General features: G+C 33.2%; 1 protein-coding gene across 1 annotated transcript; it reads left to right on the top strand.

Annotated features, from left to right (window-relative positions):
• The first annotated feature begins 9767 nt into the window (after positions 1 to 9767).
• On the top strand, positions 9768 to 11051 carry LOC128174285 (uncharacterized). The gene is made up of 4 exons (XM_052839871.1): positions 9768 to 10083; positions 10649 to 10960; positions 10998 to 11002; positions 11037 to 11051. Exons 1-4 carry the CDS (start codon positions 9789 to 9791, stop codon positions 11049 to 11051), a joined length of 627 nt encoding a protein of 208 aa, XP_052695831.1. The 5' UTR covers positions 9768 to 9788.
• Positions 11052 to 14569: the final 3518 nt, after the last annotated feature.

Genomic DNA, 14569 nt, shown 5'->3' on the forward strand with positions numbered 1-14569 from the left:
GCAAATATTTATTCATTCGAACCTTCCTTTTTCCAACGGATGACTTTACAGTGATTGTAGTATTTGATGATCTGATACATTTTGCTGAAATGTGAAAACCTTGAGGGGTTTTTTTATTCACATTTATTAATATTCTCCATATTCACCTCCGTTTGTAAGTTTTCAAGTCCCAAGACAAAAACACCCTGCCTCGTCGAAATTTCAGAAACGGTAAAGACTTAAACAGTGAGGACATGTATACTTAAACATGCTTATGAAACTGTTTTATTTGGCTCGTCTTAAACTTCGGTCCATACAGGGAGTCTTCCAAAATTGATTGTTCTTATTTGACACGGACTAATCATTTCAGTTGAAACAACTGCATACTGTAGTTTCATCAATATTTGTTGAATATTAATTTTCGGGGATTTCGAAAAATAAACTTTTTTAATGAGCTTTTCCATTTGTAAGTTTCCGTCCCTATCCTTAAAACATTGTCTCAAAAAATATCTCTAAGACTGCAGGTACAGCAAAATTGTGTGGAATGTTTAGTTTAATTCGGTGTACCTTCCAGTCGTCACAAGAAGTATTCAAACTATTGATTTGTTTTCTATACTCGTTGTTTCACAAGGAAGTATATTTTGTAAATTTTCTTCACAGTAAACATTCCCACATTTTTTGCTACATTGTACATGTACATGAAAAAAAAAATTCTTACAGATGAATGTACTAACTATAAACCAAAGGACTAAGTGCAGTTTTATGCAATTGTTGCCGCCCAAAATCAAAGTTTTAGAAAGAGCTTTAAAATAAGGTGAAAGATAGTTAAAATCATATTGGAAATAAAGGTGTAAAAGGTTATCACCACAGTGACGTTATAATGTAGAAATGACGTCATGAATTTTGCATTAATTTGATAAATTGATGTTTTGTAGCAAAACATGGGTGTTTTCCGATGGTTTTTCGACTGGGAAACATCGAGCGCAGGCTTGCTCAAGTACAATTTTTTAGTATAATATGTAAAACTATCTGAAGAAAAACATATGTTAAAATCGCACTTGAACAGACCTGCGCTCTATACTTTCGAATGCAAAATATAGAGCAACAATGAGAATATCTTCATTTGTTTGCAAATTTGCGGGAATTAGGTCATTTAGGTGACGTCATAGATAAACAGCGAGTGATCAATGATGACTAAAATTAAGATTAATGTTATAGGCATCCTCTTTACAATGATTTGTGAAGATTTAATTTTTATACGATACTATTTAAAACTTGGTTGAAATCGGGCGCAGATATTTTACCATACCGCACATACTAATTTTATTAGCGTACCAGAATCATTTGCAAGGTTTGCGAGAGCCCTTATGTCGGGATTATATCTTTGAAAGAAAGATAATTGAAAGGAACACTTGTTGATAAGACTTGGTCACGAAAATTAGTCGCAACGAACCAGTTAATTTCAGGTAAGTCGCGAAATAAAGTCTGGCGAATAATAGTTGTTTTTTTCTTATTATTTTAATGTACATAAGATTGGAAGACCTTTCAGTTGGCCTAGCAACAAAAGTTTAGTTGAAAATACAATTCAGCAATTTCAGTTAATATTTATGTTTATCCGAAGCCCACAGGTAAAAAAATCCCAAAAACTACTTATTTCTTTTATGCAAAAGAAGAACATAACTAATACATACATCGATTAGAGATTTCACTTTATTTCAAAGGGACCAGATATGACATTATTATACAAAGAACAAGGTACGCTTAGGGTCATATTTGGCCTATTTTCAGAGGTTAACACATTTTGGTCCAAATACTCTCTTGGACATGGGCTTTCTATATATAGTAATATTATCTTTTTATCACTAATAGTTTTTGAGATACCCGGAAAGAAAGATGACATGCAAAATTATGACGTTATTTAACGTTAATGCCATTAGTGGCAATAAAATTCGCTTTCTTCTCAAATATTCAACGAAATAAATTAAATTAAAAACTTTTTAATAAATTGATACCTGGGTGCACATTACACAATTGTGGAGTTTTTACTACAATATAAAACTGTACATGTTTTCATTTGGCTACCCAAGAAGTTAACTATTCACAGTCCAAAGTGGGGGGGGGGGGGGTAAAAAAGGACCATAATCAAGGGTTGTCGAATGATTCCTTTGACTTTTAAAAACCTGAAATAAATGTTGTTTTTTAATATTTATATGATTCAATGATTACATAACATTTGCTTGCAAATATTGCAATTTCCTTAGTTGTTAATGTCTGCTGAAGTCCTCATCAAAACCATGGCGCATTTTACAAGATGCAGGTAACTTAGGGCAGATCAATGTACTTTATATGATGAGTTGGCTTACATTTGCATTGATAATAGTATCCTATGAACAGTTCTGTATTTGTATCAAATACCTTATATATATTTATTGTTAAATTAAAAAGAGAAACACTTATATGTATAACACATCATATTGACCTTTATGCACTTAAATACACAATTTCCTATTACTTAACATTTGTCAATAATATTCAATGAAAGCTGGTGTGAAGTATTGGTTTAAATTATTACATGTAATGATTATAACCACAATAAAACAAAACTAAAATAAATTGATAGTGGTCTGGTCTTCATGGAGGTTTAATTAAAATATTTTTTTTCAAAGTATAACACATTGTTCATTTTCACAGTTTGATCTCAAATACAGTGGTACAATGCCCCAAAATAGGTTATATTGACATGCATTGCTTTGAAAATATTTAACTTTAAAATATTTTTAATTTTATAGTAAAGATTTGCTATGTATTTATGAGAGTAGTATACTTTACACGTTGAAAGATAGACAAGCATATAAAAAGTGGGGTAACAGAAAATGAGGTTATCCCTATACATGTATTTCATTTCTTCAATACCAGACAATGAGACACTATTATAAACAAAATGTATACAACGTTTGGACAATATTTGTTGTATAAATACAGTATCAATTATTGAAAAGCACATCCATTATACCTCATACAGCTAGAAATCAAAGAGCATGTCATTACTAAGTAAGCCTCTAGACAATGTGATTCTGACATTCTTTTTTTACACATATATGATTTTATATAACGGTTGTCGATATTCATACAATAAATCATTTGATATTGCAACTCTGTCATAAATTGATTTGCTTATAATCTTAAATTGGAATCAAAATAATTGTAGCAATAAATCAATCAACAATATACTTGCATTTAGGTATGAACTCGGAACAGCAATCTACACATTCAGGTACTTTGTAATCATCACTAATTTTTACAGATATAATATTATACACTGAATTTCAGAAAAATTCTCCTATCAAACATGTTTTGTACATTATCATCTGGAGTTGCCTTTTTACTGTACATAATTTAAACTTAAAAACTAGTTAAATTTTGAAAATAAACTTTAATTAACAGAACAATACATTGTAAACCAATTAAAAAAGAACAGAAAGGCTGATCATTTCAATTCACAATGCCTGTACTAGAAATTGCCTATAGAGAGATTACATGTAATGTTAAACAATAGTTCTAAAAAGTTTTAAATTTTTTGCATTTATTGACTAATGAGACACTGTGAATTCACTCTTCTTCTGTTATGAAACATCTTTCTTCATTTTCTTCCTCACTCTCTGATTCATCAAAAGCAGCATCCTCAACAGAACTACACCAATCGCACACACCACAGACACTTCTTTCCCCATGACAGGCAAGACCCAAGAACCAGATCACATTGTTAATATGAGCACACATGCCCACGACTCTTGTACCAACTTTACATTTGCAAAACTAAGATTTGATACTGATATCATCATGTCTTATCAAAAGTATGTATTTCTTTTGCGAAAATGTGTCTACTTTGAATTTTGGCACACAGGATCCCATCAAAGTCATCACTGATGAAAATTTCATACCTTCCTTCCATAAAATGTTCATATGCATATGACTTTCCCTATCTTATTTGGTACACACCCAAGGTAAACTGGCGTATTTCCTCCTCTGTCAAATGAGGAAAGACTACATCATGGGCGTCCATCTTCTTCCATCTTATGCTCCGCTTCTCTAAATCTTAAAAAAAATATTTCAAATGGAAGTTCAATTTATTCTCAACCAATTTTTATATTTGAAAATCCTGTCACAACCTTGTGAGAAAACATAATCAAAATGCAAGATGATACTCACCACTTATCTCAACATAATCCTTTAACGTATTCACTCCGTTTGAAAGAAATCGCATTTTTGCAGCCATGGCAACATCTTCCTCCTCAATTCCAGTGCTCAAGTCTGGTCTAAATTTGTTGCAAATTGCACTTACTATGCGGACATAATCGCCAATATGTGATATCTGTGTATTGGGGATTGTCCTGCTCAAATAATTTCATGTCTTGAGCCTGCTATTCACTGACTCGATAACCCATCTTAGCTGTAACACACAACACATACTATGAATATGTATACATATATAACACATGCATGCAAGTTAAATATACATTAACATTCGGTTATAACGAAGTCGTACGGGCAACAAATTCACTCTGTTATATCCGTTAATCGTAATATACGTATAACATTTTTTTTTAAATAAGTGCTGGGGACTCAAATAAAAACTTCGTTATATCCAAGAAATCCCTATATGTGTGTTTGATATAAATACATTTACATGTACCGAGTATTATTCCCTCTATTTCTTACGGAAACTTATAGTTAATTCATAGCTCTATAGAAACAGCCAGATTGAAATCTACACCCCCCGTTTATTGATTGGTCGAAATCTACAGCGGCTGAAACTGACAAGAAAGTGACAGGACCAAACTTGACACACCAAGTTTATCGATTGGTCGAGACCTACAACTACCTAGGAAAAATCACGGACTGCACGAAAAAATCATTACGACGTCAGACTCAAGGTCTCACAGGAGACGATTTGGCTGTTTGTTTTAGTTAACGTACTTAGGTACATTAACAGTAATTTAGTGAATTTTACCTACTTTTCATAATCAATTTATCAACTGGCTAAAAGAAAGATGTTAATATAAACAATAAAATGCTTTCTTTGATGATTCATTCGGGTAATGAAGGTAGCGATCATTGCAGAAAAAAATTACATAACCCGCGTACCTTCATATCCCGAATGAATCACCAAAACAACATTTTATTGTTTAAATGAGTTTTACTGTAGTGCAATGTACCTAAAAGGAAATGTTTGTTATATCTTTATCTTCGAATTCACAATACATCTGTACTATATGATACAGTACTAAAACACAGAGATAACATTTTCATTTTAAAATTAAAAAAAAAGTGACATGAAACAAAATAAACAGATTGAATCAGTATAATATTGTGGCATGTTATATTATATAAGTACCTTGGTCACAAATCTGTATTGGCTTCTTCTGTTCAGTGTTGCTTTGAATGACGAGTCGGAAAGGATGGCATTTCAACACGTATCCCCAAGTCATCTAGCAAAGCCTCTGCGTCTCTGAAACCTCTGTCGACAACAAAAATATCTTCTTCTTCTACCCATTTCCTTATGTCCTCTACATTTCTCTGGATCATGTGACATAATATCTTTCCATTGGAATCTGCCAGATAGGGACCTAATACAGAAATTATATATCCATAAGTTGATACAATCATCATAGGCATTTTCTACACAGCATGTTGTCATCAGAAACATCCATACGGAGTCTTCTTTTGATGAAGTCTGCATGCTCCTTCTTTATCCTGTATCTGTCCTGTTGTGATGTTCTTTTGGAGCATAGCAAGCAGGGGTAGAACTTAGTCATTCTAAAAATATTTTAAAAAGTCATAAATCACACAGTCACATTACTGCACAAGTATAATAATGCTGTACATTTAATAATATTTGCAATGATGAAAGAACTTTCTGTAGAATTTTTTTAAAGAAATTCAATTTAATATCTTTAAGGTTCCTCAACACTCAGTGACCTGTACTTTTTTAGAAGTGCATTACAGCATGCAAATTCAACATATTGTTTTACCTAAAATATTGATCGGTTCAAGTGTATTACTTGACAGTTCCAAAGGTTGGTCATCCGACTGCCTATCCTTTGGGCCCCAAGGTATTGAGTTCTAGTACAGCAGGAACTAATATTTTCATTGACTTTCGCAAAGTTTTTAAATTTCATATTTTCCCCCCAAAAATGATTTTTTCTTTCATTATTAAGTTGTACGCATATAAGAATAGACTTTGAAATATATCTTTGCATTATGATTATACATTAGTTAATGTTGCTTTCATAACATTTAGGCTGTTTAAAATTAATTTTACGTTTAACGTAACCCGCGCGCGTAGGTTTCGGCGAAATTGTCGTTTTGAAAAAACAAACAAATCCGGATTTGAAAAGGTCGTTCCGGTTTGGGTTTTCATTTAGCGACTGAATTCTACATCCTGTATGAGAGAAAAACATGCTCAAAGACAGCATTGAGGTATTCAGTTTTCACAAAACGAAGAACATGAGAGTCTACGTCACTATCAAAGTAAAAAAACCAACAATAATGGATCAGACAAACACATGATCGAAGTTGGCAGAACAAATTTTATTCCAGATTGTTTAATGTTGGTTGTCAAGTCACAGAGCCTGGAACTTGCTTAACCAACTTCCGCCCAAAAAGGCAAAAACGAGGTTTGTTGTATATATTTATATAAGTGATCCATCAACAACTGAAATGACTACCCATCTTATTTAACAAAAACTCAGAATGTGTACGGTTAAGTTATTTTTTCATTTTCTTTAAAAAGGGGAAAGCTTAAGCAATGTCTTACCACCGCTGTACTGAAAAGATATACCGGTAAAAAATTATACCTTTCTCCATAGACTTCAATATTAGCTTCAAGATGTGATAAATTTGATTCTTTTTAACTTTTGTTTAATTTCAAAGGTGAATGACCCTATCAAATTATACAAAGATTTCAGTGTTCGAACTACCAATATTTGGTTTTAAATATAATAATTCGCAGCTATGTTAAGGCTGTCCACAATGACAAAGCACCCTATATTACATTGGATATTTACACTAAAATTAAATATAAATAACGAGAGAAAGGAGAAACAACATGCAGTGTCGTGTTAAGCACATGTTGGGCTTCTGAGGAAATCCCCTGTAAAACGTCACGTGACCATATTAATCACGTGATTCGATATTGATAGGTTTCAATACGCCAATTGTAAATACCCTATTACAGTTGAAAGATGACATTAAACACGTCAAAGAAAAACAGTTTCAGAAAGAACGCAGGCGCATCTACCTGAAAATTGCTGGGGTCAGCTCACCAACTGAGCTGCATTTATGTATTATAGAAAACAATTGGTATCCTCGTATGAGTGGGGGGGGGGGGGGGGGGTTTCCGAATTAAATAGCAATTATTTTGTATGTCCGCCAACTAGGCACCTGACCCCAACATTTTATGAAATCCTTACCATTTAAGCCAACATATTAACGTTTTCCCAATAAGATCCTGCATCATCTTTCAACTGTAATACTTATTTAAAACCAGTGTTTATAATTCTCTCCATTTTTATTTCAGATCCCAAACGCTCAAAGGACTCGGAAGCAGGGGCGACAACTCCCTTTGTTTACTTACTGAGGCGCGCAATTCAAATAGTCTAAATGTATTGATATACTGAATTAAACTCTAGAAATTCACACTCGTCTGCTGTTTTCTTTCTTTGTTCCTCCTTGGATATTTTAAGAGTTTAAATTCTTTCAACTTCTTGGAAATTCTTTTTAATTCACAAATCTTTCAACAGAGATAAAAATACTGAATGTTTATATGTCCACTATACTGTATACACCACGTCCATGTTCACATCCACATTTTAAAAAAATACAAGAAGCATTATATCTATATTTTTATTTTGATCAAAATACATTTGAAATTTATAATAACAACTGGTTTCAATCAATTACACATGTAAAATATCTGCTCATATGCAAATCACGCAACAACCCCCCCCCCCCCCCCCTTCAAAAAAAATTACAAAACTGGGACAAAGTAAATTCAATTATTAAATATTATCAAAATATAATAAATTTCGAATTTTCTATAGGTATATAATCAGAATATTTATTTTTTAAAAAATTCACGATACTATAATATATTTTTAAATTAAATAAATAAATATGTTATTGGCTATTTTCTTACAAAAATTTCCCAAAAAATATTAAAAATTAATACAATTAAATTTTTTATTTTAAAAAACACTTTTTGTTGCAGAACTTTAATGCAATGGAGGTATATATATGCAATGGACGTTTTCAAGGGCATCAGTGAAACATGACAAAATGAACAATCATGGTGAGAAATAGCCATGTGCAAGTTTTTTAATATCATGTAAATTTGACAGTATCTATGTTTTGAACCAAACAGACCTTTTAATGCAATCATGAACTATTGTTATTTTGCAAAAGTGATTATTGCACGATCCACCAAGGACAAAAATTTGTTGACTTGGTGGGAAAATCATGAAAAAAATGATGCTGATGCCGGTGAAATCTCAATTAATCGAAATTGCAGGAATTCAAATGATGTGCGATACAATATGTACCATCAAATTATGCACAGGTTTCCAAAATGTATGTTCCCCTCTCGGTGTTTAAAAAACGTCTACCAAAAATTCAAAACTATGTAACTGCTGCAAAATACTACATAAAGAACAACATGAATGGAGAACGCAAACAATTTGTTGAATTTTTTTCTTTACAAAACTGAACAAAACTATCAAAAACTGCAAAACAAGGCCACAGTATAACTGACTGTCGAGCATGTACATATGACTTGCACAGCATGTCATCATTACATTTGTCTTATTCAAGAGAACTAAAAGATGCAATAAACAATTGCCAAGATATGACCGAGAGTTTTTTAATCTCCACTGGTACAAAAACAATGACAGGTGCAATCAACATTGTCAAAGCAATGGTGAACACTATGAAACCCATATTTGAGAAAAAAACAGGGCAAAACTTTACAGATGCCATATCCAAAAGTTTAAATTTGACACCAAAACTGACAAGCGAAGAAAAAAGAAAACAAAAAAAAAAAGAAAAGTTACAAAATTCCCATGAGAAATTAAAAACAAGTTTGTCCCAAGATGATTTTGATGTCAATTACTTTTTATCGTCTGGGAAATCATACAGCCAACATGAGAGAGACAGACTGGCTGCTGGGTTTACTTCAAAAGAAGAGAGTGCAGCTGCACAAAAGAAAAATCAAAATGTGAAAAACAAGAAACATCATGGCCCTTTTCAATCATACCACATTAATAAAGAGGCTCTAGAAAATGAATTAGAAAACATGCCATCAAGCCGTCCAATAAATTCGACACGACTTACCAAAAAAATAAATGTTGTAACAAAAAAAACCCCACAATTCCATTAAATGGTGGTCAGGTCTTGAAACAGTTTGCAATTTCAAAAGGCATAAATCTTTTTTAAAATTCTGCAAACGGAACTGAACAGTTGCGGCGAGTGAGGAAATTAAAAAAAAAATTGGATACAGATTGTCTATCCCTTCTATGAGATCTGCGAAAGCCTTTAAAAGAATTATAAAAAGAATCATTCAGAGCCAAAAATTTGACCTTGGTGAGGAAGTTGCTCCTAAATTCTACAAGACAAATTTCATCAATTCAGATTGCAATCTTCAGGAAAACACTGACAAAATACATGGCAGAAAAATACCTCTCAAGACCATAATCAGCAATGAAGTCAACAGACTGGAAAAGGGTGGAGTTGTTAGACACTCAGATTATGAAAAAATGACAAAAGAACAGTTCAAACACTTTTGCACTAAAATTTTGGAACCAGAACATGCTGAGCATCACAATGGAAAAGACACGATTCAACAGAAAGAAAAGGAATGGAAACTCAAAATGTGGCATGACCACTCTGATATTCTAAATCACTCATACGTCAGCTTCATGACATGCTTCCTATACGACCCCATCAACTTTTTGACAGATGAGGAATATGCTGAAAGATTTCCTGAGAAGAAAAAGATTGATGTGCAGTCGTTTGTGGAAAGACCCCAACTCTACATATTTGGATTATCTGGTAAGATAAAGAACAAACATGAATTAATAACTTTTTAACATAAAAATGATAGTAACTACATCTACACTGAAGAGGGCTGGATGGTCATGGCTATTTTTAGAAAGCATACATGAACTGAAGAGCTCTGAATATAATCAAAACTGAAACAAAAACTTTCAGGATTTTTCTTTTCAAAATAATAGTTTGTAGCCTAAAGGGTGATAAAAATATTTAGGGCTTTTTGTGACCAGCCAGCCTCTTTAAGATTAAAAAACCTATTTATCATGCATAAAAATATTTTTTTTTATTTAAATTGTTCCAAAATTTCCTTTCACCAGGAAAAAAAAATTAAATATATGACACAAAAAATAATGCTTGCCTGAGCTACAAAATACATCAACAAAAATTGCAAATGTTGAATAAAAAAAAATTCACACAGGAGAAATATACCTGTACACGCATCATTAACAAAGCTTGTCTGAGCAAAACTTTCAGTAGATTGAGAGAGAGAGAGAGAGAGAGAGAGATTTCACATATGAAATGCTATGAGGCCATAACTATAGCAATATCTTTTTAATGATTACAGGAAGCAGCGACAAAGAACAGCTGACATACACGGAAACAAGACTGGAGGACCTTGCAAATGTAACAAAGGAGGTGGAAAACATCAAACCCATTCTTAGAGTGTTTACTGGGGATAATCCAGCTCGCCAGTTCGAGAGCGGTCAGCAAAGAGGAGGAAAATTCAGCTGCGTATGTGGTGTACCAGGAAGCGAGCACAGTAATTTTATGAAATGCTACTTCACTGAGCCTCTGACCCTCGAAGAAAGAAGAAAGCATGCTGTTTCAGGGCAAGCATGGCAAAGCATGGCAAGTGGAGTAGCCAACCCATTCCAGGGCCTGAGGAAAGAACACATAATTGAAGAGTTAGAAAGCAGAGGTATATGGTTGCATGATGATAAAAAAAACAATAGTGCAAGACAAACTGACAGAAATTTTCCATGGGATTGTTCGACCACCTGCACTTTGCTGTCTCCATCCTCTAAAGTCAACATCAGAGCTCAACATCAAGTACTATGAGATACTCGCCTGCGAACCTCTCCATGACCTGACAAATGTTATACAAAACCTTATTCAAGAATTGCCCCATCACGTCGGAGAAAACAACAAGCAGGACTTCCTATCTTTTAGTGATACCACAATTGGAAATAAAAATCAAATAAAGGGGTCCGATGCACGACTCTATGTCGTAAAGTTGGCAAAATTTTCGATACAGAAATATGAAGAAGGCAAAATTACAGAATCGATTCCAAATCTGGTGAATTCTCTAGTTGATATAGTTACCATCTGTTACTCTGATTATGACACTCGCTCTCCCAAACAACTTCATTGGCTTTACAACCAATGTTTTGTATTTGAACTTCTTTGCAAGTCAGTGATAGGGAATCCACAGAAGTTAACCACAAGAAAATTTTACGGAAATCATTTCCATAGTAAAACAATTCATGTCCCGGAAACAGCTCGACTATTCTGTATAAAATCTATAGTGCCAGAGCAGGAAGAACGCTCCTTTGGAACTTTAAGAAGAATATCAGAAAACACTACAAACAGGCAACCAAAATTTGTTGTGGACAATGCTATGCTCAGAATGAAGTTCCAAACATCTCTAAATAATCCAACAGAAACAATAGCAAAACAAAACTCAACAGTAAGCAAACAGGCCAAATTACTTCCTGCAAAAAAACGGACAGTACTACAATCAACACTGCTCAAAAAATTTCCCTTGCTTATTCAAAGTCACTTGGAACGTATTGCAGACTTTGTTCTTCCTGGAAAAAATGTCTGGTGGTCGGTTGATGCCGAGGATGGTATGATATTCCATGACGGTCCAGAAGACCATGAAAGAAGACCAGATGGACCACAGCTGCACCACTTTCGGTCCCGATCATTGAAAGAGGAGAGAAATTGGATCAAGCAGAAATGGCAGGAATGTCTCAATCACTTTGCCTCAGGAGAACTGCAGCTTCCATTCCGCAGACTGAAAACATATGAAGACGGCAAAATCATCTACATATCTAAAGGAACCAAAGGTAAACAGAACAAAAATAATGTTATTCAATAAATGTGAAAATCCCTCAATTTAATATTATTCTTCATATTCATTGTGTTCTAGGATTTAACTTTATTATGTTTAAGTGAAACTGAATTTTTATATACATGAATATAAAGTAACTTAATGTACCTTTTAACAGGAAATGCAGAAAATTGCCAGTCAGAGAGAGATGAAGCGAGTTTTGAGAACACAGGGAATGGAGGAGACCAACAAACTATTGATTGTAAGGACCTAGAAAAGTCAGAACAGTATATAAAAAGAAACTCTTTTTAGTCAAGATGTCTAAAAATATTTTTTTTCAAATAAAGAAATGTTGTGCCCTCTGATATTAAATATTTAAGATATATTTTAGCCAATGGTACAGAAAATTAAATTGCAATGTTTTGGCCAATGATCTAAATGATTCTTGTTACTTTTTTCAGCTCATGAGCAGTACACAGGATTGATGGCAGAGCAGAATGAGGAAAGTGGAGTCCGTCTTGGGCCCGATCAAGAACCAGATGGTGGAAGCTTAGAACCTCTGGATGATGGCAAGTGTCTGGAAGATAAAAAATATGCATATAAAATTGTTCATGTTAAAAATTCATTGGGATTTTTTTTCTTAATCTTATAGGCATAGAAGATGATTATTTTGCCCACCAGAAATTGACACAGACTAAAGATGATGGTATACAAGATTTCTACATTGACTTGAAAAATATATTGCATAGAAAAATCTTGAACCTATTACTTAATTTAATTACCTTTCAAAGCTAAGAAGCGGTACACAGATTTAAGGTCAACGAATGAGGAGAGTGGAGTCCGTCTTGAGCCAAGCCATGATATGGATAAGGAAAATGAACCTCTGGAAGAAAGTATTTTTTACACAGTCATATTCATTTAAAATCATAGGTTAAGAGATAGAATCATTTCAATAGGTCAAATCCATGAAATCATAATGAATGTAAATATGTATTTATATTAGTACTTTGAGCATTGAGAAGCATACCTTTTTAAAACAAAGTTAGTTGAAATTGTTTTCAATGGGTTAGATGGTTGATCATTATTGCAGAATAACAATGATCAGCCATTCAAACCATTACAATAATTTCATCTACACAATTGTATTTTCTTAAGTTGGTGTACTTGGCAAATACTGCACATGTATTCGAGACCATTTCTACATTATTTAATTTTAGTACCTTGCAAACTTTACTTTCCTTACCTAGGTCATATATGTTGCTATTAGATATACAAATTTAACTTATACTCTGTCCCAAGATATTTTGGATTCACGTTTGGCTTAATTGTTTGATATTTATAAATACCTCAGGATTCAAACGATGTTCATTCAAAAGTATGAAAAATTTCCAAGATTTCTCAGTCAAAACGCCCCTGTTAGCTTATCAGGTTTCAATACAATGCTAAAAAATGTGATGTCTACGGAGATTTTGCATTGCAGCAAGCCCGGATGATAACGTTGAAATATTGCGCGATGTATTCCGAGTGTATTCCGAATGGAGGAAAGATGTAAACATTCCCCATTATAAATCTCCGTAAGGAATCTGTTTTCGTTCCTGTGAATTTTTCCGAGTGAAAGATGATAATGTGTCAATGAAATTATCTTGGAAAATATCCCTTTCAACTATTTGAATTGCACTTCTTTCACAGGTAAGTGTATTTTTGTTAAAAATCGTCCAAATGTGCAGCATAAATATCTTGGGACAGACTATAGTGAAATCTAAATATATCTGATAAATCTTTTGATGATCACTGAAAGCTAATACATGCATTGATCCAAAATTTAGCATTAATCGAGCAAAGGCAGCTTTAAACCATAGCATGTCATTGTAAATAAAAAAAAAAACGGTGGTAAAACTGATCCTTTAGAAAACGATTATCACGTCTCTTTGCTAGTTCAGATTTTAAAAGAAAATATTGTAATTAAGCAGAGAACATATATTTCACTTTTCAAAGTATATTCCTTCAAAATATTTCATCATGAATATAAAGCAATCTGACCTACATTGAACTTCAAGACAGTACTAGTTCATATTTGTATCAGTTTACAGTTCCAAATACTGTACAGCATAGTTGCTTCAAAAAGACAAGTAAGCCGTAACATTTCCAAGGCAAGTAACAACCAATTATCCCTCTGATTTTATCCATATCATGCGTGCACTTGACAGTGATGGAGGAATTTTGGATTGTGTTGCATATTTCGATCCCGACTTTATAAACAGCAAAAAAGAATGTCACAAGATGGTTGTTTCTCAAATTCTAATAATATTCAATCTTTTAAAATGTATCCAAAAATTTTGAGCATGTAAACATAATAATGCCTAAAATCTCAAGGTACGGAACTGTACATTAACAGTTTTTATAGAGGTACATACAATTTTTTGTACTTGTAGT

Source organism: Crassostrea angulata, chromosome 2 (genome assembly GCF_025612915.1).
Source record: "Crassostrea angulata isolate pt1a10 chromosome 2, ASM2561291v2, whole genome shotgun sequence".
In the NCBI taxonomy this organism is placed as follows: domain Eukaryota; kingdom Metazoa; phylum Mollusca; class Bivalvia; order Ostreida; family Ostreidae; genus Magallana; species Magallana angulata.

Excerpts from the sequence above, each read along its gene's own strand:
- LOC128174285 (XM_052839871.1), top strand. The coding sequence starts at position 9,789 with ATGACAAAAGAACAGTTCAAACACTTTTGCACTAAAATTTTGGAACCA. Across the intron at positions 10,084-10,648 it reads CTACATATTTGGATTATCTG|GAAGCAGCGACAAAGAACAG; the intron begins GTAAGATAAAGA and ends TAATGATTACAG.